This window comes from Podarcis filfolensis (assembly GCF_964270895.1).
Source record: "Podarcis filfolensis genome assembly, chromosome: 4".
Classification (NCBI taxonomy): domain Eukaryota; kingdom Metazoa; phylum Chordata; class Lepidosauria; order Squamata; family Lacertidae; genus Podarcis; species Podarcis filfolensis.
In genome coordinates this window covers 91232114-91259680 of record NC_139607.1, presented here as the reverse complement: position 1 = coordinate 91259680, position 27567 = coordinate 91232114, and the positions used below count along the sequence as shown (strand labels likewise).

Below are 27567 nucleotides of genomic sequence, written 5' to 3'. Positions count from 1 at the left end.
CAGGTGCAAGAACATCTGAAGGGTCACAAGCTAGTAGTCCCTTATTAAGCTGCTTGAGTATGGAGACATTTGAAGACGAACAGTGGATCACACAGCTGGACTCTCAAGTGCTTAAGTGTTTATTTGGTCGCAATAGATTAACATGACCATATTTCAAGCTTTAACAAAAGGTGCCAAGATGGCATAAACATCATTCCAACTTCTAAATAGTCATTTCCCCAAACCTTTCTCACTTCAACAGGGGTACAGAAGAATCAGTTTAAGAGGCTCCCAACTACTGGTGATATCTCTCATGTATGTACAGAGACATATATGTCCACTTAAACATATACAGTCTGCAAAACTCAAATATTCTGAGAATTTTCTGCAAGCAGCCCTGGCAAGAAGGTTGTTATTTTTCTAAACTGCAACTTGGAAAACTTTTATTCTCAGAAAGCTGTCAAAGCTAAAGATACAATTGCACTACTTATGTACTTCAACATTTAAAATCTTGATACAATGTAACTTCAATGCAGAAGTAGATGCTGTCAGTTCCTCTTCTGAGCAGAATTTCCTGAAGATGAGCAGCTAGGCCACAGAAGTAGTAGTAAGTGGTTGCTGCCAAAGTCACGTTCTATAGCAGGAATGAGAAATGACTCCTCAGAAGTTGTTGGATCAGTTCCCATCAGCCCAGTCAGCATGGCCAATGACCACAAATGATAGGAAGTGTAATCCAGTAACATCTGGAAGGCTACAGGTTCGCTATCCCTGATTTATACACTAGACAAGGGGTACAATGGAAAGAGAAACCTGAAATAAGTAACAAGGTAAGGGAGACAGGCTCAAATTACATATACAGAGACTGTCAGGAGAATGAAGGCAGGTTTGAGACATTTCAAATATCAGGAGGTGTGCTTCATTTATCAGTTAGGAGGAAGATTACAGTGCCAAGGGAAAGATGTAGCATATCAAATAACAAAGGCAAGTTTCATAAAGGAAGTGGTGAACTACTCAGTGTCACACTGGAAAAAAATGCCTAAGGATAATGGTTGTACTGAAACTTTAATTGGTTTGATTGGTAGATTAGTCTAATAGTTAACCAATTCAGTAAATGAGTTATTATTGTTACTATCAGCAGCAGCTATACTATTTCTGACAAACCATTAGAATAGGAAGAAAAATAAAATAGCCAGGAAACAAGCAGCAGCTGTAGCTAATTAAATCATTAATCCTTATACTTCTTTCAATAGGCTAAAATGGTACTAATATTGAAGTTGCACTGGTTAAACATCTGGAGGAGATCAACTAACAATTCAATGGTTTGGCATGGTTACAGTAGACACTGTACTTTTGCGGGGGGGGGGGGGAGTACCAAGAGAATGCAATGATGTGATTCCCAACAGATCAAAAACGTTTTAAGAGATGACACAGTAGAAAACCACTGAAAGATTGGGGACCAAAGTTGAAGAACACAACATGTGTCTTACTAGGTCCAACCAAAATCCAATCTAGTCCAGGAAGTCTGCATGAAGACAATCACCATTCCCCACTTTTGTGTGCCAGCAACCATTCGGCTAAAAGCCACTGATAGACCCTTTCTTTCTAAACCAATTACACGTATATTCTAAAGTAACTGCCCAAAATCACACTGTGAGGTAACAGGTAATATATGTTACATGATATATTAATGTACCATATGATCTCCTTTTTATTCCCTTATGGTAGAGTGAGTGTTTGTGTGTATATATGGTAGGTACTATCTATCTATCTATACACACACATACACACAAACACATATGTATATATGTATATGTGTGTGTGTGCATATATATATATATATTATACATATGTATGTCGTTTGGAAACCAAGCATCTAATAGGCTAAATAAATGAAATGAGTAAAAACCAGAACAGGGGGCCGTCTCGTTTCATCTCTCATTTCAGAGGGGATGGTGGAAAAGTGGGAGTAGAAAAAGGGGGGGGTGTTCGTTCCTACGTTGAGATATTGTAGCAAAGCACAGGAACTGCAATCCAAGTACAGTATTTGGCCGGCGAATAAAACCGGGCCTGGACGGGCAGCGAGCTGCTTGGGGAGGTTGGCGGGGAGGGCAGAGAAGGCGACAGCGAGAATGGCGAAGGTCGGGGCGCGGGGGGGGGGGAGGGAGAAACGGAGAGAGAGAGAGCGAAGAGAAGTCCGTCTCGACTCACAGTCCAGGTGCTTCTTCTTGGGGCCCATCACCTCGTGCGTGGTGGCCTTGCAGACGGTCTTGGACACGGCCGAGCCGGTCACGCTGTGCTGCGCCGCCGTGATGCGGTCGGTCAGGCTCTGCCCAGACATGGCGGTGCCGGATTCAGAGACACTCCGCTGCTATTCCTCAACCAGGCTGGTGAAGCAGGGACGGGGAAAGGAGGAGGAGAAGGAGAAGGAAGGAAGGAGGGAGGGAGGGAGGAAAGGAGGGCGGTCCCGGCTGGACTCAACAACGCCGCCGCGGCCGCTGAGGACGCCCGGCAGCGCTCCGCCTTCGGAAGGGCCGGGCCTGTCACCCGGGAAGAGGCTTCTCCTCCTTCCTCTTTCCTCCTCCTTCCCCGCCTCCTCGGCCTCGACCACTACCGCGGCCTGCCGCTCGGCCGCCGCCGCCGCCACCACCGTAAGCCTCCCTTCTCCTTCCCTCACGCACACATGCACAGCTGGTCGCCGCAGGAAAATGGCGGACGGAGGAGACGCTCAGCTCCACCTCAGAGCTTTCCGGGCCTCCGGCATCACGTGACGCTCTTACTCTTTCTCTCTCTCCCCACCCTCCCTTCTATCGCACGCCCGCCCCCCCCCGCCTAGCCACGTGACATGCTCTTTAAAAAAAATTAGGGCCACACCCCCTCCGCCCCTGCCACGTGACATTCCATCGCCGCCGCCGCCGCTCTTCCCCCTCGCCGCCCGGCCTGCCTCCCCGCACCCACCCCGCGGCAATGCGTCTTTCTTGCCTCCGCCCCTCTCCCGCGTAACAAGCAGGAACGCGGTGACGAAATCGGTCTGGAGTTGCCGCGCGACGCGCTCTTTCCTCCCCCGCCTCCCCTCGTTCTCTTTTTCATCGGCAACGGTCACCAACGGTCTGAGCCGGGGGGGGGGGACTTGTAACCGTCTCAGGGCCTGAGGGAAAATCTCGGCCTCGGTATATTCCCGCCAAAAAGGGGGAAAGATGGGCCTGTCGCCGTACGTGCCTGGCTTGCCTCCCATATTGTTGTTCTGCTGGCAACCCGCCCTTTGGACTCTAGGCGAAGTACACAAGCACCTGCAGAAATTACCGCATTCAAAGCGATGATGACGTGGCTCATGAGGGATTAATGAGGAAGCGGGGTTGAATTTATTGGGGGTTTTTTTTCTTTTATTGGTCAAACATAATATTAGTACCTTTTCATAGGCTCATCTGGTCCAATCTCCTGCAATGCAGGAATCTCAACTGGAGAATCCATGACAGATGGCCAAAATCTACAGTGGTCCTGACTCAAAAGAGTGACACACCTCAGCAGCAATAACTCGCCTGTCTTCACCAGCAAGATCCACCAACTCATAGCAGATTGTCCTCAAACCTCCTTTCCACTGTAAAACAGCTCTTAATGTCAGAAGTTCTCCCTGATATTTAGTCAGAATCTCCTTTCTTGTATCTTGAAGTTCAGGTCCTACCATCCTGAGAAATAGAAAACAAGTTTCTTCCGTCTTCCATATGACAGTCCTTTACATATCTCCCCGTCTCCTCTTTTCCATGGCTAAACATACCCAGCTCCATCAACCGTTCCTCATAAGTTTCGCTTGTTTGGGAAATGGTGCACACACATGACATTGAACACAACCCATGTCTATCCTTTCATTTCTAATTAAATTCTACGTTTTGATGCATTTCCCTGTAAAGCAGCTTTGACCCAAGTTGGAAAAAAGAACGACCTGACTATGCTGAGATGGCCAAAATGACTGTGAAAATCAGGAATAAGGTTGATAAAAACTTTGACAAAGACAAAGACTGGGGAAAATTTGTAATATATTTGACAGAACACTGTAAATAGTTAAAAATGTTAGCAGGATTGGAATAATGCAATGTGAAAAGTATAGGAGAAAATAAAGATTTATGGATATACAGTATGAGGCATAATGATATGCACTGAAAATGATCACTAGTGGACCCCATGAAAGAGAGGATGGAAGTCTGAGAATTCAGAGAATTCTATACTTTTGGACTGTATTTTTCTTATTTGACAATGTAAAATTAAATTGTAAAACCAATAAAAATTATTATTAAAAAAAGGAAAAAAGAACAAGATAGCTGTGGTTTGAGTCAGTAATGTGTATACAGCCTTGTGTAAGGAGAGATTTTATGAAATGTGTGGGACTTTAGTCATCACAAGGTTTTATAGTTAAGTGTTAGCACCTTGAATCAAAGTCTAATGTGTATTGACAGCCAGTGAAGATGGAACACAACTGGGTGGATATGCTTGTGATTCCTGGAGCTCATCTTTACCTTACTATTCCCCCCAATGCCTAACAGAACAGCTTATTCCATATGTAGCTGTCCATGCTCTACCGCATGGGTGACTAACCCCTGCTTCTCTAAGCAAATTCCTCCCTTTCAAAATTTGACTAATTTTTGGTGGTGGCAAAAGGGGGGGTGTATGGGTAGCTCCGGTGCCCAATAATGAGGATGTAAATCACCCCTCCCTGCTCTTAAGACTGATCATTAATGAGTGGGGCAGGGCAATGAGCCCCCCTCAGTGGATCATCACAGATCGACTGAGGAGGTGGACCCCTGTGTCTGCATGTCCAGTATGTATGCATGCAGGCAAGCATGGTCACATCCATACTGTACATTGTCAGGGGTCTGCAAACTTTCAGCAGGGGGCCAGTCCACTGTCCCTCAGACCTTGTTGGGGCTGGACTATATTTGGGGGGGAGGAATGAACGAATCCCTACGCCCCACAAACAACCCAGAGATGCATTTTAAATAAAAGCACACATTCTACTCATGTAAAAACACCAGGCAGGCCCCACAAATAACCCAGAGATGCATTTTAAATAAAAGGACCAATCTACTCATGTAAAAACATGCTGATTCCTGGACTGACTGCGGTCCGGATTTAGAAGGTGATTGGGCGGGATCCGGCCCCTGGGCCTTGTTTTGCCTACCCATGCATTAAGTCATAGGGTTGCCGTATGTCCTCTTTTTCCAGGACATGTCCTCTTTCTCATGGGTATGTAAAATGAGAGTCATCAGAGAGGTCCATAGTGAAAAGTCGGCAAATGTGTCCTCTTTTTTGCTCTTCAAAATATGGCAACCCTACATTGTGAGAGCATTTACAGCACATGGCTTCCCACAAAGAATCCCGGGAACTGAAGTTTGCCCCTCACAGACATACAATTTCCAAGATTCTCTGGGAGAAGCCATGAGCTTTAAATGTATGGTGTAGAAACCTATAGCTTCAAAGGGAGCTTCATGGTTGAGCAGGGATTTGAACTGTGTCTGGCTTTCACATCTAAGGCTCCATTCTTAGCCCTGCTTACCTGAGAGTAAGCCGTATTGATTTCAGTTCAACTTATGCCTGACTGTACTTAGGATTACAGGTACTGTATGGACTTGACCAGGATTTTGAACCAGCATGTTGCAGACACCACAGCAAAACTCATGACCTAAGGAAAAAACCCTAACTGAATCACCACATAATATGGCAAACATCCACCACATGATAAAAGATTATATCCATGTGGTAAACTATCCAAGTGAAGACTTGTTGGGCATGAATCATCCTAATGGGGATTAATGGGTCATGTGTCTTGCATCTGAGCAGCACAGTTCTGTGTGCAACTGCAAAGGTCTATGAAACTTGAAGCTCTGAAAAAGAGGAGGACATTTCAGTGCTGGAGGAGGAAAGCTGCATGAAGGCTGAAACAATTTAGATTCTCTCCCCCCCCCCCGCCCCGATACCTGGCAGAGTTGTTAGCTATAATGTACGGGTGGCCAACACCTCAGAAAATGTGAAGATGCTACTGTAACAAGCTCAGGAACCTTCCATGCACTCACTTGCCTGTAATCAGACAATCCAAATAACTGTCATTGCTATCTGTTATCCTCAGCTGCTACTTTAACCATGACCAAGCCCATTTCCAGATGCCTTTGTTGGCTCTCACTCATCTTGCTCCTTGTTTTCCCCTACCAGGCCCCATACATTCTGTACTAGATTTCTTCTTGCAGTTATGTCCATGAGTAGCTTGAGACTAAAGTATGGGCAAGATGGAGGACCCGTTCCCAGTATATTTATACCCAATTGGGATTTTAAAATGTGCAGCACTGATGAGACCTGCAATTTACACTGCATCCGGTGCACTCCCACCAATAGTTTGGGAAGGATAAAAGGTAAAGGTAAAGGGACCCCTGACCATTAGGTCCAGTTGTGGCCGACTCTGGGGTTGTGGCGTTCATCTTGCTTTATTGGCCAAGGGAGCCGGCATACAGCTTCCAGGTCATGTGGCCAGCATGACTAAGCCGCTTCTGGCGAACCAGAGCAGCGCACGGAAACGCCGTTTACCTCCCTGCCTATTTATCTACTTGCACTTCGACATGCTTTTGAACTGCTAGATTGGCAGGAGCAGGGACCGAGCAATGGGAGCTCACCCCGTCGCGGGGATTCGAACCGCTGACCGTCTGATAGGCAAGCCCTAGGCTCTGTGGTTTAACCCATAGCGCCACCCACGTTCCTTTTGGGAAGGATCAACGGGCATAAATCTGACATCAGGAACATAGCTGTCAACATTTCCCTTTTTTTAAGGGAAATTCCCTTATTCCGAATAGGATTTCCCTTAAAAAAAGGGAAAAGTTGACAGCTATGGTTAGCAATCATAAAACAGAGAAACCAATAGGAGAACTCTTCAATCTCCCAGGACAATCTATACAAGATCTTAAAGTAGCTGTCTTATTGCAAAAGCATTTTAGAAATACACTTGAAAGAGAAGTTGCTGAATTACAACTCATTACCAAACTAAAAACTATGGAGAGACCTGCTCTGAAGAGAGATATTGGATTCATGTCCCATTATACATACTAAAGCTAAATTTGGTCATCTATCCCTTTAAAAATCCCTTGCCCTTCCCTGTGGAACCGACTGCCATAACAGTCATCGACAGTTATAAGGTTGAAGCGACCTCTGCTTCAGAGTATCTGACGAAGTGTGTATTACACAGGAAAGCTCATACCTTGGAAGCTTATATTTAGTTGACCTTAAAGGTGCCACTGGAATTATTAAAAAAGATTTTTTCATCTTTCATCTTGTTAGTTATTATAACGTCAATCCAAATTGAGCAAAAGAACAATATAGCTGTGTTTTAAGTCGGCAATGTGTCCAGAGCCTTCTTGTCTTGACCAGTTGATAACGTCTGGGCTTGGGGCGATTCAAATGACCAGATAATGCGCCAACACACAACTGGCTATTGAAACACATTATAAAAAATACCTATAAAACCTGAGGGTAGGGAAAGTCACGACAACATTCTCTGTTTGTCCTCTTCCAGAAAATATTAGCCTGAATTACATCACTGAGAGGAGCATAATATGTGGAGGAGGAAGATGGTAATGGCATTGGGCTGTTTGAAGGATTACGGAGATAATGCATGAGAGGCACTTGGGACACTTGGAATGGACTATAATATAAATGCTAAGTATTATTGACAGTTGCTAATGGCCAGAAACTAATGACTGCATTTTAAAGACACAAAAGCCATTCATAATCTTAGCAAACCGTTTTCCATTATTAGATGGGCTTTATAAAGCCTGGAATGGAAAGGGGTATTTTATTTCCTTCGTAGCGATCCAATCTTATTTGGCAAATTAGGCTTGCTGCTAGTTTTTTGCCCCTCCCCCCCTTTTTAATTTTAACTGGGAAGTCAGACAAGCTCACAGAATGTGACATGAAATAAATTAGGAAGGGAGATGATCAAAAGCAAAAAATGAAATTGCACTGGAATTGTATATAGCTAACCATGTCATTGACCTATGCAAGGTGAACAAATTTTTAATGTCTTCAGGCTTGGCATTCTTCTCAATCATCTTCAGTGGACTTAAGCAGGTTTAAAACTCATTCTCTCTTCCTAGAGAATTATGGGAATGGTAGTAGAGGAAGGAGAGACGGAGCCCAGGAGAAATCAGGGATCTCCAACAAAGTGTCAAAGGTCATATCCACTCAGGTGAGTTTCAAGCTTCCTTTGCACAGAGTTGTTCGCATCAGAGGGCGGTGGGACGGCTTCATCCATCATGTATGATCTTTTTGGTTTCCCCGTCCCTGAAACCCCACTGGAACTCCTGTTCATTTAACTGTCATCTGTGTTTGTGCGTTCATTTTTTTCCTGCACAATGATGACTGTTAGGGTATGTTGTCATCACTTATACTGCATGCGGTTTTCTTATTGGATTGAAGCTGGTTTGAAAAAAACAAACATATCAGACAGCAGCATTTGTCAAGAAACTACAGGATTGGTATGGACTGTGGCTAACATAGTGTGAATGTAGCTTCAAAAATTACCAGTGGGAGTGTAGTGGATGTGGAGTAAGCTGTAATGCAGACATACCCACCAGAAGTGAGGCCTAGCCCACATATAACACCTGGGCTCAGAGATCTGTACTGGTTGTCAATTTGCTCCTGGGCCAAGTTCAAAGTGTTACTATTAGTACTATTAGTACCCTTAACATATTAGGGCCAGTTTTGTCAGTTTGCATTTCTTAGTGCAGAAAGTACTGATCTGATGTGTAGAGATCTTTCCTATTCCACCTAATTCAAGGGTGTTATGTACTGAGTTGAATAGGATCCAAACTGCAGCAGTCTGATTGGTCCTAGAACAATAGGATTCAGAATGCAGCAGTATGATTGGTCCTAGAACAATGCAGCAGTATGATTGGTTGGCAGGAACCACCCAATCATGCTCCAGATAGAAGTGAATCCACAACCTGATTGGCTTACAGTAGAATTCCGGAATTAGCCAATCATGTGCAGCCCATTGTGTAAATAATGTATATAAAGCAGATACTTTGAGGGGACTTGGATTCATTCCTCCTCACCACTATGAGCTGAATAAAGAGCATGAAATCACTTTGCGACTCTGAGTATATTTCAAAGAGGGTTCTAGAAAGTTTTCTTTCTATGTGAAAGAAACAGGCAGAAGGTTTTTGTTTGGGTTATTTCTTCTGGGAAGCTGAGTACAGCTGCTTTAAACTGGTTCTGTTATCCTTTCTGTCAAGGTCGTGCTGACTATTCTAGTCAGGCCAGGAGGAGCCTGGGTCTCACTCACGTTTTCTTTCTGCCTCTTTGTTCTGGTGTTCTGTAAGCTACAGTGTTAAGGTTTACTCTTATTATAAGCCATTGTAAGTTTTATTGTTAAGTCTGCTGCAACTGGATTTTTATGTGCCAATCCTGAATGTACTAGATTTGTGACCATTATGCTCATTTGCCTTAAGTAGCAAGTAAAGCTCTGCTGGATGAAGTACAATTGCCTCTGGGCTATATTTTGGGAACTCTGCTACATGTTTAAGTTTTTTTTCCTCCCCAGAAGAGGCTGGGGAGACAAGTTTACCTATGAGATCGCCATACCCCACAGGTACCCGCTCAAATGCTTTGATCAGCAGAATTGGCATTACTACAGATGCCACATAATACCTTTTCTGCATTTGTAAGAACTCAATCATTTAGTGTGGCAGCACCTACACTTTGGAACTCCCTGCCTATTGATATCAAGCAGGTGCCTACACTGTATTATTGTTGGCCCCTGCTAAAAACATTCTTGCTTAGACTAGCCTACCTGGAACGTTGATGTGAATTTTAACCTGTTTTCGTAATTTAACTTTTGTATGTTTTTAGCTATTGTTGTAAATTTCTCTTGATATTATTGCTTTATATTTTTGTAAATTGCTTTGTGGTTTTGTTTTTTCAAGTAGTATATAAATTTTATTTAATAAAATAAAAGAATAAATAAATCCACCTAAAGCATGCTTATACCACTTGAACGGTATTGGCTTCCCCCAAATAATCCTGGGAACTCTAGCAGCCTAGGGACAGTACTTTGCCAGAAGTAGGAAATATTTAATTGTGACTGTCCCTGGTGAAAAGGGACAGTCGAGGAATGCAGATTTTCTTGATAGACATGCATCTGTGGTTTACTTTAAACAGATAAATAAAATGGATCTGTTAACTGTGTTCCTTATTCTAACTCGTGTAGCTAAAGGATAGCCAGGAGTTGGACATCAGCAGACGTACAATATGTCCCAATTTTATGGGAACGGGAAAAGGGAAAGAAATGTAATACTTGGCAGATGAAAGAAATGCTAACCAAAACTATTTTCTAAAAGCAGAACACACATAGCTAAATATGTTGGCTTTATTAAAGCATAAGCCAAGCATTCTAACAAAACAGTAGTGTTAAGTTAGATGAGACGGAGAAAGAGGCATTAAGTTCCTTTCTTAATCTTGTACGGATTTTTAAGGATAAGAACATATTATATGATAATCCTTCTGGATCAGACCAGAGGTCAGTCTAGTCTTGAAATCTTTTTTCACATTGGCAAGCAGATGCTTCTGGAAAATTCATATGCAGAGCATCTGGAATTCAGAAATATGCTGATGCATGGGTATAAATGCACAGGGAAATCTGTATTTTCCAGGCAGCAAAATATTGCAACCTGAGTGAGTGCTGCTGGGGAGAACAAAACTTCCACAAAACAGGGGCACAAACTTGAGGGAAAACATCTGGATCCTGCAAAACAACAGATGAATAACAACTGTGCAGTTGTTGCACAGAATATAATTGTTAGGCTTGGCCCTTAGCCAGGGACAAAATACAAAGTCAGCAGCGCCATGAGATGTATCCATAGTTGAACTAGTTCAGACTGCAGGCAAGGAGCAGGGGAATAAGGGCTTGCCAGGTGGAGCCTGTAGCCGATGACTAAGTATGTTGGCAAGAAGACCCATAGCTATGTGGTAGAACACATGTTTTGTGTACAGAAAGTCCCGGTTTAAATTAAATCTCTGGTATCTCTAGTGAAAGGTGGGTCCATTAGGGTAAATGGGGCCACTGTCCCACTGACTTCAGCATTCCCCAACCAGGGCCCACCAGCCTGCCTTCCTCCTTGCAACCAACTCAATGCCTGTCAGCTTCTTCCTGCTGTTGATAAGACCCAATAGTGGGTTAAACAGTCAAGAGCAGGGGTCAGCAAACCTTTTCAGCAGGGGGCCGGTCCACTGTCCCTCAGACCTTGTGGGGGGCCAGAGTATATTTTGAAGGGGGGGGGAATGAAAGAATCCCTATGCCCCACAAAAAACCCAGAGATGCATTTCAAATAAAAGCACACGTTCTACTCATGTAAAAACACCAGGCAGGCCCCACAAATAACCCAGAGATGCATTTTAAATAAAAGGACACATTCTACTCATGTAAAAACACGCTGATTCCCGGACTGTCTGTAGGCCGGATTGAGGCGGTGATTGGGCCTGAGATGGCCCCTGGGCCTTAGTTTGTCTACCCATGGTCAAGAAGGTGGTTTCTGTACATGATGTAGACGGAGGTTAGAGGCAGATGGAGCTCATCAGCCTGGGAAGGTATCCCACCTAGGAGAAGGAAAACTCTGCTCCTAAAGCTCTGCTGCCTTGTGGGATATCTTCAGGAAAAGAAAACGCTGAGGAATAAACCCTACACAAATCTGCAGTGGTGTACCAAAGACAGCTGGATGGCGCCTTGTACGTCTCCTTCTGGCAACTCCTGCAGCTAAGCTGGCGCCTAACATATTGCTCTGCTTTCCTTTGGACCACGTCAGTGAAGCCGAGAGGGAAGTCTTGTCATCTGAGCAGCCCAGGACCTCTGTTAAGTTGTGGGTGAACATATCAGACGACACAGCGATTCTTCAACCAGCTCTTGTTTATTCACAGGCCAGAACAGAACTGAACTGACAGGTTCAGCCAGCCTGCTTATATAGAGCTCCAGTACAATGCAACAGTAACAACTTTCTGTAACTATCCAATCACTGAACATCACTTTCAATTCCTTATTTGCATATGTGGACCTGAGTGAAAACTAAAGTATCCCCCTGCTGGCCCAAGGTGAGAACTTCAGTACATAACAACCTCCATCCACACTGCCCAGGCTTGTGCCCCGGAGAGGTCACTTCAGTGCTGCCATCAGAGCAGTTTGGCTTCACCCCCCCCCCCCGAGGTGCACTCCATTGTCTCTTGAGGCAGGTGGGTGCCAACAGCTGGTCCCAGTCTGTTTAGGGATTTAAGAGCCAAAGCTGACACCTTGAACTGAGCCTGGAAACAAATAGGAATCCCATTAAATTGGCTTATATGTTCCATCCTACCAGCTCCAGACTCAAATTTGGCCACAGCCTTTGGAACCAATTGAAGCTTCTACCTAGACTGTCTTCCAGGGCAATCCCAAGCTACATATAACTGCTGATAATCCCCATTCTCTACAACTATTAAGGGTTCAAGGGTGCCATCATCTTTTGCATGTGGGCACCTTAATTACGGTGATCCAGCCTGGAAGCAATGGCGTATAGAGCAACATCACCACCTGCTAACTGTAGTTGAGCATACTGATATGGAATGATCAGGGAAAGAAGCCTGCTTCAGAAATCGAGAACCCTAGCAGACTGTACAAAATATGTCTGGCATTTAACTTAATATACATGTTTACTCAGAAGAAAGCCCTATGAAGTTCAATGGGATTTGCTCCTAAATAAGCACGCACAGAATTGCAGTCTTACAGCATACTTGTATACACATTACCCCCTATGAGTTCAGTATGATTTCCTCTCAGACAAGTGTGGATAGAATTGCAGGTCTTTTTTCTGCTAATTAGTGCATGTAAAAATATGAATGCATAAAATCTAATTCAAACCCATCCATTTGGGAGACTTGCTGTCTGCCTTAGAGCTGTGCTGATATTGGCTGAGCCCTAACAATTGCCCTAAAATTTCCCTTAAACACATACACACACAAAGAGAGAAACCCTCAGCACTAAACGAATAAGGTTTGGTTTGTCATCACTGAAGATGAAGAAGCACTTAGAAGCAGCTTGTTTAATTAAAAGAGTTTGTTGTCAGTCCAAACATCTGACAAGATTTTTGCTTGGAATTCTGTGTGGCCTCCACATTGGGAAAATAGCTGGAACAAAATGCTCCAGTCTCTTTATCTTGGGTCTTGTGTCCCATTCCTAGACAAGCCTAGATGCCAGTTTCCCAGTGTGAACTCACGCTTTTATTCTCGGTCCTTTGAGAGATATATTAGTGGGGAAGATTGCTGTCTCCCTGGCCTGTGCATTTAACATAATCTCCAGCAACTAAGAATGCCAGTTTTTCAGAACTGGCTCTGAAATGATAATTGCCCAACTTGAATTTGCCAGTATGCGATTGAATCCAACCCCAAAATAAGGACAGTCTAGAAAGTGTCCTTTGACTGCACAATATGATCTAACATACGTAACTGGCCTTACTCTTGGGTTCTCGTTCTTTGGTCATTCTGCTTTCTGGTATGTCCTCTGTTTCCGATTACTCTTGGATTTTCATTTCTGACTCATGGGTCTTGACTCCTAAGACCATAAGAAGAATCTGCTGGATTAGGCCAATGGCTCATATAGTTCAACATCCTGTTCTCACAATGGCTAACAAGATGCCTGTGGGAAACCTTCAAACAGGACCCAAACTCAAGAGCCCTCTTCCCTCCTGTGTTTTTGAGCAACTCGCATTCAGAGGCATTACTGCCTCTGGCTGTGGAGGCAGAACACAGCCATCTTGGCTGGTAGCCATGGATAGCCTTGTAGGATATTCCTTGCAGGGATGTGTCCACCACACTTTGAAAGCCACCCAAGTCAGTGGCCATCACTGCCTCCTGTGGGGGCCAGTTCCATAATTCAAACATAGGCTGCAGGGGAAAATCCCTTTTATCTGTCCTGAATCTTCCAATGTTCAGCCAGTGTTATGAGAGTGAGAGAGAGAACACATTTTCTCTGTCCACTTGTGGTTTGTTTTCTGATCCCTGATTGCTCTTGGGTCTGAACTCCCAGTCTATCAGAAGCGGGTACCAGGAGCATCAGAAGCGGGTACCAGTGGGGAGAGAAGTTAGTCACAGCAGTAGGGGGAGGCACCTTGGCTTCTTCACCAGCCTGACTCATCAGTGCCTCCACTTCTGTCTCTGATTCTGGACTGTTCTCTGACACAGCCTTTCCCTGCTTACTAAACCCTGTTGCCTCTTCAGCTTCTGATGCCTCCTCCTCCTCCCAGTCAGCTCTGTCTTCTCCCTCTGACAACTTGTCGTCGTCCCACCACCAATTCCCTGGCTCTGAGCCTACTTCCCTTGGGGGTTCCCCAGCTGGTGCCTCGAATCATTCCTCTGCATCCATCCAGTCCATGACACAGCCCCTGACTCCCCAACTTCAGACTCCTGTCCACATTGCTGTAAAGAGAGGAGAAGTCTAGATGGGTGGTAGTGACTCCTTCTGCGGTCTTCTTTTCTTTTGCAATCACGACTTAGTACATTGTGTGCAAATCTGTGCTCATCCTTTACCATTTGACCCACAAACAATCTGGGGCTGAGTTTTGCAGGAAGCTCTTTTAAATATACCCAGTGCTTTTTTTCTGGGGGGACGCAGGGGTACGCATACCCCTAAACATTTTGTGAATCTAAGTTTGGCCTCATTGAGGAGCAGTATTTCAATATGAGTAGGAAAAGGAGAGTACCCCTAAACATTTTTAATGGAAAAAAGCACTGAATATATCTTTCAAGCATCAGCTAATTTTACTCGAGCTTTTGTGAGTTAAAAAATAAAAGGAAGACAAATGGCCCAGAAGGGAATAGCAAATATGGTTCACATGATTTTTCCTTTGCTGAGAGGGAAAAATGCCACTGCTTTCTCACAGTTTGACATAAAAGAGACTGGGGCAATGTACAATAGAAGCTAATATTAGTCATCATGTCCACAGAACCTGAAAGTATCCCATGTACATAACTGTAGGGAGGATAAAAAACCCAACAAAGCTTTCCCCTAACTTTAGAAGCAGGCAATTTTGGGAGGAGGGCTCATTAGCTTCATCTGTCTCCCTCCCAATTTTTATTTTTAAGTTGTTAGAAAAATCCCAGAACCACAAGAAAATCACACGGCGGTAACCTGGAGTAAAAAAAATAAAATAACAGCAGGTTTCTGTGTTTTATAAATATCCTTTTAGTCCATGATTTAATGATGCTGCACCTTACTGCAGCTTGCAGATGTAAGATTGATCTTCACATGCAGCAGACTCACATGGTCTGGATATTCACTTGGCCCCTAGAACTTCAGAATGGAATCTTAGATTTTGTTCGTGGTGGGAGAAGAGGGACTTCTCTGCACACAGAAAGCTAGCACGATGGAGAGACAACTTAGCTAGAATCAGAGCTGGCCCAGGATGTTTTGCTGCAAATAGAAAATGTGATACACACAAACACACTCCAATAAAGGGGGAGGGGGAAGGAGGTCAAAAAAGAGGGTGATGCAGGGGTTGACAGCAACAGTGGAGTTGACATCAGCAGTGTTGGCAAGGGAGGAGGAAGAGGCAGGCAGAGGAGGCGAGTGGCAAGCAGTGAGTGGCACTGTCCTCATGGGCCTGATCTGCTGCCCCACCCAGCTGTCCCAAGCTTGCCTCCCTCCCTGAGGTGGCAGCCTCACTGGGCCCTGGCTAGAATTCATATCCCTGACTTGCTAGTTTTCTATGTGCAGGGAGACTCCCCCCCAGGAATGGGCATTGCCACATGAGCTTTCACCCACTGAAACAGCATTGTGCAGTTAGTGGACTAGGGGGACTAGGCTAGTCCCCTAAATCTTCCCCTGATGCCTCCTTTCCAAAGCCCGGGGAGCTTCTGCCCAACTTAGGGAGGGAGGAATGATGCTCACACAAGTGTCACCCCCCCTCCCCAGTTGCCCTCACACGCTGGTGCCTAATTGCTCCCCTACAAAAAATTTCGCTTCATGCCGTTGCCAGACCAAAAAAAAAGACGAATGGCTTCTGTGATCTGGGACACTTGAGGGGGTATGTCCTTATTGCTCGCTGATACTGCTCAGTTTGTGAGACCAGGATGAGATAGGAGCAGCAAAAAGCAAAACAAACTAGTAGTACGGGCAATAAACCTGGCATGGCAGCATGGTGCAGTGGTTGGAGGGTTGGACTAGGAACCAGGAGTAAGGTAAAGGGACCCTTGACCATTAGGTCCAGCCGTGACCGACTCTGGGGTTGCGGCGCTCATCTCGCTTTATTGGCCAAGGGAGCCGGCGTACAGCTTCCGGGTCATGTGGCCAGCATGACTAAGCCGCTTCTGGCAAACGAGAGCAGCACACAGAAACACCATTTACCTTCCCGCTGGAATGGTACCTATTTATCTACTTGCACTTTGACGTGCTTTCGAACTGCTAGGTGGGCAGGAGCAGGGACCGAGCAACGGGAGCTCACCCCGTCATGGGGATTCGAACTGCCGACCTTCTGATCGGCAAGCCCCAGGCTCTGTGGTTTAACCCATAGCGCCACCCGTGTCCCAGGAACCAGGAGACCAGGGTTCAAATCCCCACATGGGCCATGAAGTTCACTGGGGGACTTTGGGCCACTCACCAACTCTTAATCTCACAGGTTTGATCTCAAGATAAAAAGAGGAGCAGGAGAACCACATACGCTACCTTGAGCTCCTCGAAGAAAAGTTGGCCTATGAATGCAATAAAGCTCAGTTAGAGCGTGGTGCCGATAACGCCAAGGTTGCAGGTTCGATCCCTGTATGGGGCTGCTGCAAATTCCTGCATTGCAGGGGGTTGGACGAAATGATCCGCAGGTCCCTTCCAACTCTATTATTCTATGAAATAATAATGTCACACTTGGAAGATAAGCTAGTTCCACCCTGGAGGGCAAATAGCAGAATGGCTGGGGAGGCCATTCAGTCTGGAACTATCTGGCTATTCCAGATCAGGGCCCCACATGACTGCTTTTCCTTCAGATTAAAAATGACCAGCTTAACCACGTTTGCTTTTTAAAAAGTGTATATGGCATTACCCATAGTCTGGCAAGTCACAGAGCTCTTTATGGTTGGTATAGGCCTGATCTCTGGATTAAGATTTGACAAGCTTAGTTAGGTCAACAAGATTTTGATTACTTTTAAAGCACTGTTACAAATGAGATGTTAAATGCAGCGCGATGGAAATGGCGTGGAGGTTTCTTGAGATAATCTCTCTCTCTAATGTAGCATGCAAATAAGATTCCCTGTTAACTAGTAACATACACCACATTCATCATGAGCTAGTTGAGGCTGCCTATACTTCCACAGCTTATTTTGGACAGACGAAATATTCTCCATTTCCCTTCTGAACTAACGGTTGTGCAATAATGCTGGCATAAACAGAATGTCTACTGTGCTTCCTTCCACAGCAACAGCTGCATTCCAGCACTGGGCAAAATGTTCTTGACATAAAGAGGCACACTAATAACCTCAGGTTCCTGTTTTTAGTTAGTGAGAATTGCAAAGGACGATTGCAGCATCGAAGTGCCAACTCGAGGCCATTAGAGGACTACTAGATGTTTGGCACTTGGGTAAAAGGGAAAAGAAATCCAACAGGTGCAGCTTCTCTTATAACTACAACAATCCCCTCCTGTATTTGTTTGGCTGCCCAAATGCCACAGTCTGGCTGGCTCACAAAATAAAATAAAACGCAATATATAATAGGGGGAGGGCAGTAACTCATTGGGAGAGCTTGCATGCAGAAGGTCCCAAATTTAACCCCCAGCATCTCCAGGTAGGGCTCGGAGAGATTACGTGCTGAAGCCCTGGAAAGGTGCTGCCAGTCAGTGTAGGTGGCCCTGTAGAAGTCACAGAAAAGAGGCATCCCTTGCCAGAAGCAGTAACATTTAAAGGGATTCTGCCTTGGTCAGACCACACCTGGAGTACTGTGTCCAATTTGGGAACCACAATTTAAGAAGGATATTGACAAGATGGAACATGTGCAGAGGAGGGCGACTAAGAGGATCAAGGGTCTGGAAACCTAACCAAACACCTGCAATGTTATTACCTGCAAAAACACACTGGAGGGCCCCTTAGATTACCTCACCCTTAGCTGGTCTTTCCTATCCATTCAGAAGGACAGTTGTTGAGAGCAAATCAGCCAATCTCCGTAACAAAGGAAGGTAAAGGTTGTTAAGTTGTGGGTGAACATATCAGACAACACAGCGATTCTTCAAACAGTTCTTGTTTATTCACAGGCCAGAACAGAACTGAACTGAAGGGTTCAGCCAGCCTGCTTATATAGAGCTCCACTACAACACAACTGTAATACTTTCTGTAAATATCCAATCACTGAACTTCACTTTCAATCCCTTATTTGCATATGTGGACCTGAGTGAAAACTATCTACAGTATCCCCCTGCTGGCCCAGGGTGAGAACTTCAGTACATAACAAAGGTAAAGGTAAAGGGACCCCTGACCATTAAGTCCAGTCACGGACGACTCTGCGGTTGTGGCGCTCATCTCGCTTTACTGGCTGAGGGAGCCGGCGTTTGTCCGCAGACAGCTTCTGGGTCATGTGGCCAGCATGACTAAGCAGCTTCTGGCGAACCAGAGCAGTGCACGGAAACGCCGTTTACCTTCCCGCTGGAGCAGTACCTATTTATCTACTTGCACTTTGACGTGCTTTTGAGGAAGGTAATTGGGGTTTTTTCTAGGGCTCTTAAGGCAGTTGGCAGTTCTGTTTCCTGTCCAGTCCTTAACACCTCACTCCTACAGCAATACTTACTTGGAAACCCCACTGAAAGTAAAATGGTGCTAGAAGGATAGGGTGGAAACAGCTTCCATCTTCCTGCATCTCTCTAAGGTAGTACCCTCCCCACTGAATTCTTAATGGGTAATTTCAGATTTATGCAGCAACCCCAACCCCAATATCCTTTCCCTTTAATGAAACTGAGCTCCATTTTATCTGTTTGTTTCAAATGAGCTCCACCCAGTGCTTAATCTGCAAAAACAGAAGCACATAGCTTCTGCTTTGGAAGAGTCTATGAACAATGCAAGATCATAGAATTGTAAGGGACCCCGAGGGTCATCTAGTCCAGCCCCCTGCAAAGCAGGAATCTGTTGCCCAGCATGGGGCTCGAACCTGCAACCCTCTCTACCAACTGAGTTATCCCAGGGTGTGGGTTCTAGTGGCAAAATGCCATGTTGAGAGGCAATCTGCAGAAACTCAAGGGGAAAATATTGTTCATTGCCACCTAGGAGGACAAAAGTTTGGACAGAGGAAAGGAGGAATGCTGCAATCCTTTCCCAAGCCCACTTTACCACACACACACACACACACACACACACACACAAATCCCAAGTAGAGAAGCTGGCCTGATCCTGCTACTACAGCAGCAAATTCTGTTGGTGGTGTCTGGGCCATTTGGTGTCAGGAGGATGAGCAAGTTTTGTTTCTTTCTTGCCTACATTTAAACTGTTGAACAGTTTATTTTGGCTTTCATGGAAACAATGGGATGTGTGCAGTAGCTAATAGCCACTGGCCACCCAAGGTAATTAAGCTAGCAATTACCAATGCAAAAGCCCAGAAAGCCATCCAGTCCACTTGATGCAATGCAGTTCCCATGATGCTCATCTTTGGGATTAGGAATGATCAGCTGACAGGGTTTGCCACAGCCTCCAGATGGTGTGCATGTGTTTGGCATATTGAATCAGGCTGTCCAGAGCTTGGGAAAAACCCTTCGTCTGAAATCACTCCAAGAGAGATCCCTTTGTTGCTGCTGTGCCACTTCTCTATTATTAACAACAGAAATGTCCCAAATTCTTTGGAACCACAGGAATTGACGGAGCAGCAAACTCCTTTTTGATTTCCTCCCCACAATGACTTTATGTGTTTCTGTATACAGAGACCAAATGGTGCATAGGGTCTTAAGCCAAGGTGCTGCTCTGTTCCTGATTTCTCTGCACTGTTTTCTGAAAGGTTTAAGGATACTATCCTCTTTCCCATTTGTTTCAAAATCTGTCTTCCAGCCCCTTCTCTTTTATGGGCAATTTCAGGCTGTTGCCTTTTCGGGGGTACATTCTGCAACATTTTCTTTTTTATATAAGATTTTATTATGACTATTCATAATGGTAAAGGTAAAGGGACCCCTGACCATTAAGTCCAGTCGTGGCCGACTCTGGGGTTGCGGCGCTCATCTCGCTTTATTGGCCAAGGGAGGCAGTGTACAGCTTCCGGGTCACTAAGCTGCTACTGGCGAACCAGAGCAGCACACGGAAACACCGTTTACCTTCCCGCCGGAATGGTACCTATTTATCTATTTGCACTTTGACGTGCTTTCAAACTGCTAGGTTGGCAGGAGCAGGAACCAAGCAACGGGAGCTCACCCCGTCGCGGGGATTTGAACCACTGACCTTCTGATCGGCAAGCCCTAGGCTCTGTAGTTTAACCCACAGCGCCACCCGCGTCCTGATTATTTATAATACATCATAATAAAAACAATCTAAACAAAAATGGAAGGGGAGGGGGGGGAAAGGCTACTAAGTCCTATTTCACAGGTAAATCTTAACTGGTCCCACACAGAGAAAGGTGAACCCTCCCAGGTTCCAGCTCTCACCTGGGGGCATCCCTTTCTTTTCCCATCTTCCCACCCTGGGAGAGATTTCCTACCTTGCCTCTCACACAGGGTCCTTCAACAGCTAAGCATCACCACCTGCATGTTAACCCCTCCTTAACCCCAAGCAAAGAACCACAAAAAGTACAAAAGAGCAGAAGAGAGCAAAAGCAAGAACAGAATATTCTGCAACATGTTGTTGACACAACATTAGCGTGTTGGTGGTGGATTTATTCTGTTTTCTCAGTTGTTCTTTGAGGATTCCGCACATTATTGCTGTCCAGAGGGAGTGTTGTGCAACAAAGTGGGGACAAAAATAAACCAGAACATGAAAGACCCTGTGTGAGAGGCGTAGAAGGGAAGATCTCCCAGGGTGGGAGGCTGGGAGAAGAAAAGGAACTCCCAGGTGAGAGCTGGGAGGGTCCATCCCCTTCTGTGTGAGAACTTTGAGAGAGGACTTTGCATTGTATTTTCCCTCATCCATCTATTTTCCTCTCCTTTTTTCTTGTCATCTTTTCTTTAGATTAGTTTTTATTGTATTGTATGATGAAAAGTTTCAATAATAATTATCAAAAAACCCCAGAATATTTGTGCTATAAAAGGAGTTTGGCAGCAAGTTACAGGATAGGCACTGCTTGGAAATGAAACAATGTGACCACCCCAAAACTTTTGCAGATGTGAACAGCATTAAAAGTTGGGTTGTATATGACTGCATCCCACATAAAATCACGATTGCATGTCATCATGAATGCACAGCCGAAGTGGCATATGGAAGTACTCTACGATTCTTAATTTGTATGTATATACAACTTTTCAAAGACTTGGAGGAGATGTGATAGAGTTAACAGTGTCCACAGTACAAATGTGTCTTCTCCAGCACATCAAAATACATTTTGTTCTGGTGTGCATGTGTAAATTTTCTTAGGAATGAAACCAACCAGATCAGAAGCCACTTGCTATCAGGTCTAGTCAGTGTTATCATTTTACTTAATTTTATGAGGTTAGAGAACATGGTTGCTTTTTGGATCTGAAGTGGTAGCTAATAATTTTTAAATAAATGGCCTGAATTCCCCTGAAATGAATCTCTTCTAGCTGTATTTTCTTTTTGGAGTGCAAGGTGGTCAAGAAGATGTTGGTGGGCATGAAACTGATTTTCTATACCCATAGCCATCTGATTTAACGCAAAAGGCAGGGGAGGGCCTTTTCAGTGGTGGCTCCGCATTTGTGGACTTCCCCTCTGAGATGGGACTGGCCTTTTATTATATTCTTTTCAGAAACAGGTCAAGAGGCACCTCTTTTTACTAGCTTTTGGAGGAGGAACAGGGCAAAGAATTTTAGTTGATTATTTTATTGCTCAATTTTGATGACCATGGTGAACAATTTAATGCTCCTTTTTTCTTTTTTCCCCTGCGTGTTGGTTACGGAATTGTTCTCTCCGCCGATATTAGATATGATTTGCAGTCTGTTGTGTTCTCTAAAATTTGATTTGATTTTAAACTGGTCTGTTGTCAAAGGGCAGTACGTAAATTATGAGGCTGTCATCGCTGGATGAGATCTAGTATTTATTATCTGTAAACGGTTGCCTGCAAACATGTGGCTTGCCAAGTCCTGAAGAGCTTTTGAAGAGGTGGCTGATGAAGCTGCAATCTGGACTCCTGTCTCCATGGCTTTATTGCTTTTTGTTGTTGCCCACACACCCTACTTCCCCAAACAGTGTGACGTTCAAGAGGAAGTGGTACCAGGGTTTGGCTTCCTTTTGGAGGAGCCAAGTCTCTGGTGGTGACGAGGCATTTCTGCATTATGTGGGTGATTCACAAATATGCAAGCAGAATGCAGGTGAAAGGAAAGAAGTAGCACAGCTGTCCGAGTTCATGTGCATCATTGCATATTGTGCAAGTGAATTCCATAGTGTTGAACATAATAGCATTATGATATTGGCAGTTTTATTTTCAGACTTTTTTCATAACTGCTACACACTGGGTCAACATAGATCTATTCATCAAGACCCCAATAGCTCTTCTTTGGTCTGTCACTGTCAGTTCAGACCCCACCAGTCTATATGTGAAGTTGGGGATTTGTTTTGGTGTCCCAATGTGCATTGCCCTACACTTGCTTACATTGAACCACAACAGCCTTTCTCATAGCTCTTTGCTATTCTTTTTAAAAAAAAAAAAACAACGCGTATGGAATTTGCTCCCACAAGTCAGTGATGGCTGCCATCTTGGAGGGTGTTAAAATGGGGTTAGGCAAATTCACGGAAGATAAGGCTGTCAAATGCTACAAGCCACATTGTTGGAGGTCTCTGAATATTAGTTGCTGAAATTCCCAAAAATTGCTGAATCCCGCAAAATGTGAGCACGTAGGCCAGCCTAGGTAGATAGTTGCAGGCCACATGAACTGTTATCCCGAAGGAGACCAAGAACATTCATCATCCTGTTGCTGTTTGCGTTCCTTGTCACGAGAACCTTGCAGCAATAAAAAGCTCCATGGTTAAATCACCAGCTACTTACCAGTAGCATTTATATCCCATTATGACGTGCAGTGTGCTTTGAGGGGGGTGGTGAGGAAACATGAAGTATGAACTTGGTATTTTTTTTTTAAAGAAAGGTTCTCCAGATGTTTCCAAAATTACTCATTCAAGATGTGGGAAAAGCACAGTGCCTATTTAAGGGATACATTCCCATTTAAGGCATATACTTCTGTTCTTCCTGTCTAGCTCAATTGTTTCCTTCCTGCCAGATTTAGGCTATCCTTTAAAAATACAAGCGTTGCTTGTACCACAATTACAAATAGGGTTTTAGGCTTAGAACTGGTGCCCTCCACACAGCCCTGAACAGTCCAAAACATCTGGAAAGCAAAAGGCTGGGAAAGGGAAGGGGTTATGCTCCAGCCTTCCAAAAATTAGGTGTCAACAAAGAGCCCACATTGATATCATGATTGAGTCTGTGATCCATGCATATTTACCTGAGAGTAAGCTCCACTGAACACAATGGACTTCTGAGTTTTCTTGCTTTTTGCTCAGCCACATGGGCTATGTACACACTACTCCAGCTCCAATGCGCTCCCACCGCTGGTGTTTGAAGCAGAGCGTACATGAAGTTAGCCACAATTCATATATATCCTGTAATTCTTGAGAAATGCTTCTGCTTGATGAGTTCCCCCTCAAACCATATACAGTGGTACCTCGGGTTAAGAACTTAATTCGTTCCGGAGGCCCATTCTTAACCTGAAACTGTTCTTAACCTGAGGTACCACTTTAGCTAATGGGGCCTCCCGCTGCGCCGCCACTGCGCAATTTCTGTTCTCATCCTGAAGCAAAGTTCTTAACCTGAGATACTATTTTTGGGTTAGCGGACTCTGTAACCTAAAGCATCTGTAACCTGAGGTACCACTGTATTCTATATGGTTCCATACAGTAAACGCTAATCTCCCTACAAACAAATCAGAATGAATGTTTGATAAGCAACCGATGTCCTCTAATTTCCTTGTAAAGAAGCCAAAATAAAAATTAATGAAATAGGTTCTCTGGAAACAACCAGAGTCTTGTAATACCTTAAGGACTAACATATATATTATGGCACAAAGCTTTAATGGAATAAAGTCCACTTCATCAGGTGCATGAAGTATCATCCGTAGCAGATCCTCCAAGTGTCCCTATATTCCAGAAGCCATCCCAGTTTTTGATTTGATCCCAGAAGGTTCCGCTTTTCCTTAGGACGTCCCTATTTTCATTGGAGAAATGTTGGAGGGTCAACAGATCCATACTCAAGTATCATGTCTCCAAGCTCCAGCCTGTTAGGTCCTTTGGCAGAGCTCTCATCTTCTACATCAGACACAAAAATACCATGCAGGTTTCCACCACAGATCTGGATTCCACTTGGGACCTCTTAATGGTAACTGTTCTAGGTTCAGGCGTCCTCTTAATGGTGTCTACAGAATTACTGATTGAATTGCGAGGACTGGTGGTTAGAGTGGTCTGTTTGGATGGAGGCGTCATGGTCCCTTCATCCTGTTCGTTCACAGTATCAATTATGGAATTGGTGCAAGCCAAAAAGGCTGTAAACTCATGGGTCTAGCCAATAAAACTCAGGAGCCAGGAGGAGATAAAGTCCAGCCATTTATTACTTTCGGTTCAGCAGGTAATCCAAGAAAATCTGACAAACCCTCCCAACCTCCTGCGGGGTTATTTATAAGTTTTTTTCACAAAGATTTTCAATTTCCTCCAATCATATGCATAGAAACATTTTCCCATTACCTTATTCAGGAAAGCAACTAGCTGTTGCTGGCCAGAAGTGCAAGAGGCATGCTTTTGCTGACAGAGCTTTAATTCATGGTGCCTGAATGGTCTTCATATGAATACACTGTGTTACACGAAGCTATTGTGCTTTGTGAACCTGCGTGTATTGCATTGCGATAAAAGTTTCAGCTTCTTTCTGCCCCATGGGGGGGGGGAGGCAACTTGCAAAGCAAAATGCTTTTCTCAGCAGTTTCAAAGCTTCAGCAGTTTCTTAACATTTTCTTAAAGCTGTAGGGGCCACACTGGGGAGCAAAGAATTGTCTTTTTGTTTGTGAAAATCGTCACAAACAGGGCAATCTTGTACATGCCTACTCAGAAGAAAGTCCTGTTGTGTTCAAACGCTTCGATGGGATTTACTCCCAGGCAAGAGCTTGCTTGCAGCCTTAATTGAATCATCACAGATTGCACTTTTAGCATTATGGAAAGAAGATCTGTGTCTGTTGTAAATAAAAATTGCCCTTTTCCCTTATGGGGTATCCAAGAGTCCATATAGAGTCCTTATATAGGTTCCCTATCGGTAGGAGAGAATAACAGAGGCCAACCAGAGAATATTGAGAAGCAAAGCAGCTAGTAAGCCTGATCTTTATTGATCTGTTGCAACAGGGTGCTCCCCTCACCCACAGAAGAGAGATGGGACCCAGAAAAATGGTGTGCAAGGCCTTTTAAAAACTTTTGAAATTCCCATCCTGTAGATCAGGACCACCCCCAGAAACATCATACATACATCACAGAAGGGGTGTAACCTAAGACCACTCCTCAGATACATCATACCTACATCATAGAAAAGGCGGTCTAAACAGAAATTTAGATGTTGTTTATCTCTTGTCCTTGTTTATCTCCTGTCTGGCAGGTTACTTGATTGGATTTCCTGGGTAGCCTGGCCAGTCTTTTGTAATGATAAATACTTAGTTCCTGGGCCAGGTCACAGGCTCACACCCTATTCATATCTTAAATGTGCCCTTAAGACAGGATTTGTGAGGAAAGAGAAATGGGGAGGTTTCCCACTTTGACCTTGCAGAGAAAACATTTGGTCAGTTTAGGAATCAAAATGGTTCCAGGTTGGTCTTCCTGTGCTGATCTATGTACGTGCAGTTGGTACACTTATGAACACTTATGAACTGCTGATCTCTGCCTTACAGCTCAACTCTGCACATGCATAGGATTACCAGTGCCGGATTTCCCAAAATACTTCTTAACTGTATTTCACTATTAATATACCGTATTTTTCGCTCTATAGGACGCACTTTTCCCCCTCCAAAAATGAAGGGGAAATCTGTGTGCGTCCTATGGGGCGAATGCAGGCTTTCGCTGAAGCTTGGAGAGCGAGAAGGGTCGGTGCGCACCGACCCCTCTTGCTCTCCAGGCTTCAGGAAGCTATCAGCAAGCCTGGGGAGCCCGCGGGAGTTCCCGCAGGGCTCCCTAGGCTGCGGACAGCAGCCTGCTTCCCGGAGCGCGCTGAAAGCAGAGCGCCCGGCGCTTTGGGAAGACATCCACAGCCTGCTTCCCGGAGCGCAGGGCGAGCTGGAAGCAGAGCGCCCGGCGCTTTGGGAACATATCCGCAGCCTAGGGAGCCCTGCGGGAGTTTCCGCAGGGCTCCCTAGGCTGCAGATAGCAGCCTGCTGCACGGAGTGCGGGGAGCGCTGAAGCAGAGCGCCCCGCGCTTCGGGCAGACATCGGGCAGCCCCACAAGCTCGGGGGACAGCGGGGAGGCGCAGCGCCGCCATCCCACTGTTCCCCGACCTGGTTTGGAGGCTGGCACTGGGGAGAAGTGTGCGCTGAAGCAGAGCGCCCCGCGCTTCGGGCAGACATTGGGCAGCCCCACAAGCTTGGGGGACAGCGGGGAGGCGCAGCGCCGCCATCCCACTGTTCCCCGACCTGGTTTGGATTCCCCGACCTGGTTTTGGGGGGGAAATAAAGGGGGGAAATTTTCCTTTATTCCCCCCCCCCAAAAAAAACTAGGTGCGTCCTATGGGCCAGTGCGTCCTATGGGACGAAAAATACGGTACTTCTTCTTAATTGTATTTCAGTTCAACAATTACTTTGATAAAATACATATTTTGTTATGTGCAAATGACTTTAAATACCTATTAGGTCCATAAATTACCATATAGTATATATTCAACACAAAACACAGTGACAATTTGTTGTTGACAAAGGACAGCTGGACATATTAAAGGGCCCCATTACCTTCAGTAGCTTAGGGCCTCATCAAACCTAAATCTGGCTCTGGTTACAGCAGATGTGGGGAACCTTTGGCCCTCTAGAGGTTCCTGAACTACAACTCCTATCATGCCTGTCAATTTGCCATGCTTGCTGGGACTGGCGGGAGTTGTAGTTTATAACAATCTCCAGCGGGACTTGATTGACATGAATGGGACGTGAATTCTGGATAAACACTATATGTAGTTTATTAAAGGTGCTGAAAATTGTGGCTCTTGGGGGCGGGGGGAGAATGTCCTTTAACAAAACCAGAACAACCCAAAGTACCGCCATATTAATATGGCGGGATGTTTTGGTGGCGATGTCTTTAATTGGTTTTATTGATTGTTAGGTGACCAAAAAGAAAGAAACATTCCCGAAGGAAAGCCATTTGAAAGCGGTGCAAGCAGTGCTGGATTTACATATAAACTAAACAAGCTATAGCTTAGGGCCCCA

At 44.9% G+C, this 27567-nt stretch overlaps 1 protein-coding gene and 1 long non-coding RNA gene across 16 annotated transcripts in view; one reads left to right on the top strand and one right to left on the bottom strand.

Moving 5' to 3' along the window:
- Positions 1–2940, bottom strand: part of PICALM (phosphatidylinositol binding clathrin assembly protein) — a 63858-nt gene extending 60918 nt beyond the window's left edge. For 6 of the 15 annotated variants that reach the window (XM_083609824.1, XM_083609828.1, XM_083609829.1 and 3 more), the window contains exon 1: positions 2188–2775. In XM_083609824.1, coding sequence (XP_083465950.1) covers positions 2188–2317 — 130 coding nt within the window. In that variant the 5' untranslated portion in view covers positions 2318–2775. Of the gene's footprint in view, positions 1–2187 lie in introns of all 15 variants that reach the window. The other 9 variants (XM_083609816.1, XM_083609830.1, XM_083609827.1 and 6 more) reach the window with 5 other exon arrangements.
- A 7395-nt stretch (positions 2941–10335) lies between these two features.
- Positions 10336–27567, top strand: part of LOC310761019 — a 73576-nt gene continuing 56344 nt past the window's right edge. Inside the window, exon 1 of the long non-coding RNA XR_014547190.1 lies at positions 10336–11477. This is a non-coding gene — a long non-coding RNA (uncharacterized lncRNA). The remainder of the gene's footprint in view (positions 11478–27567) is intronic.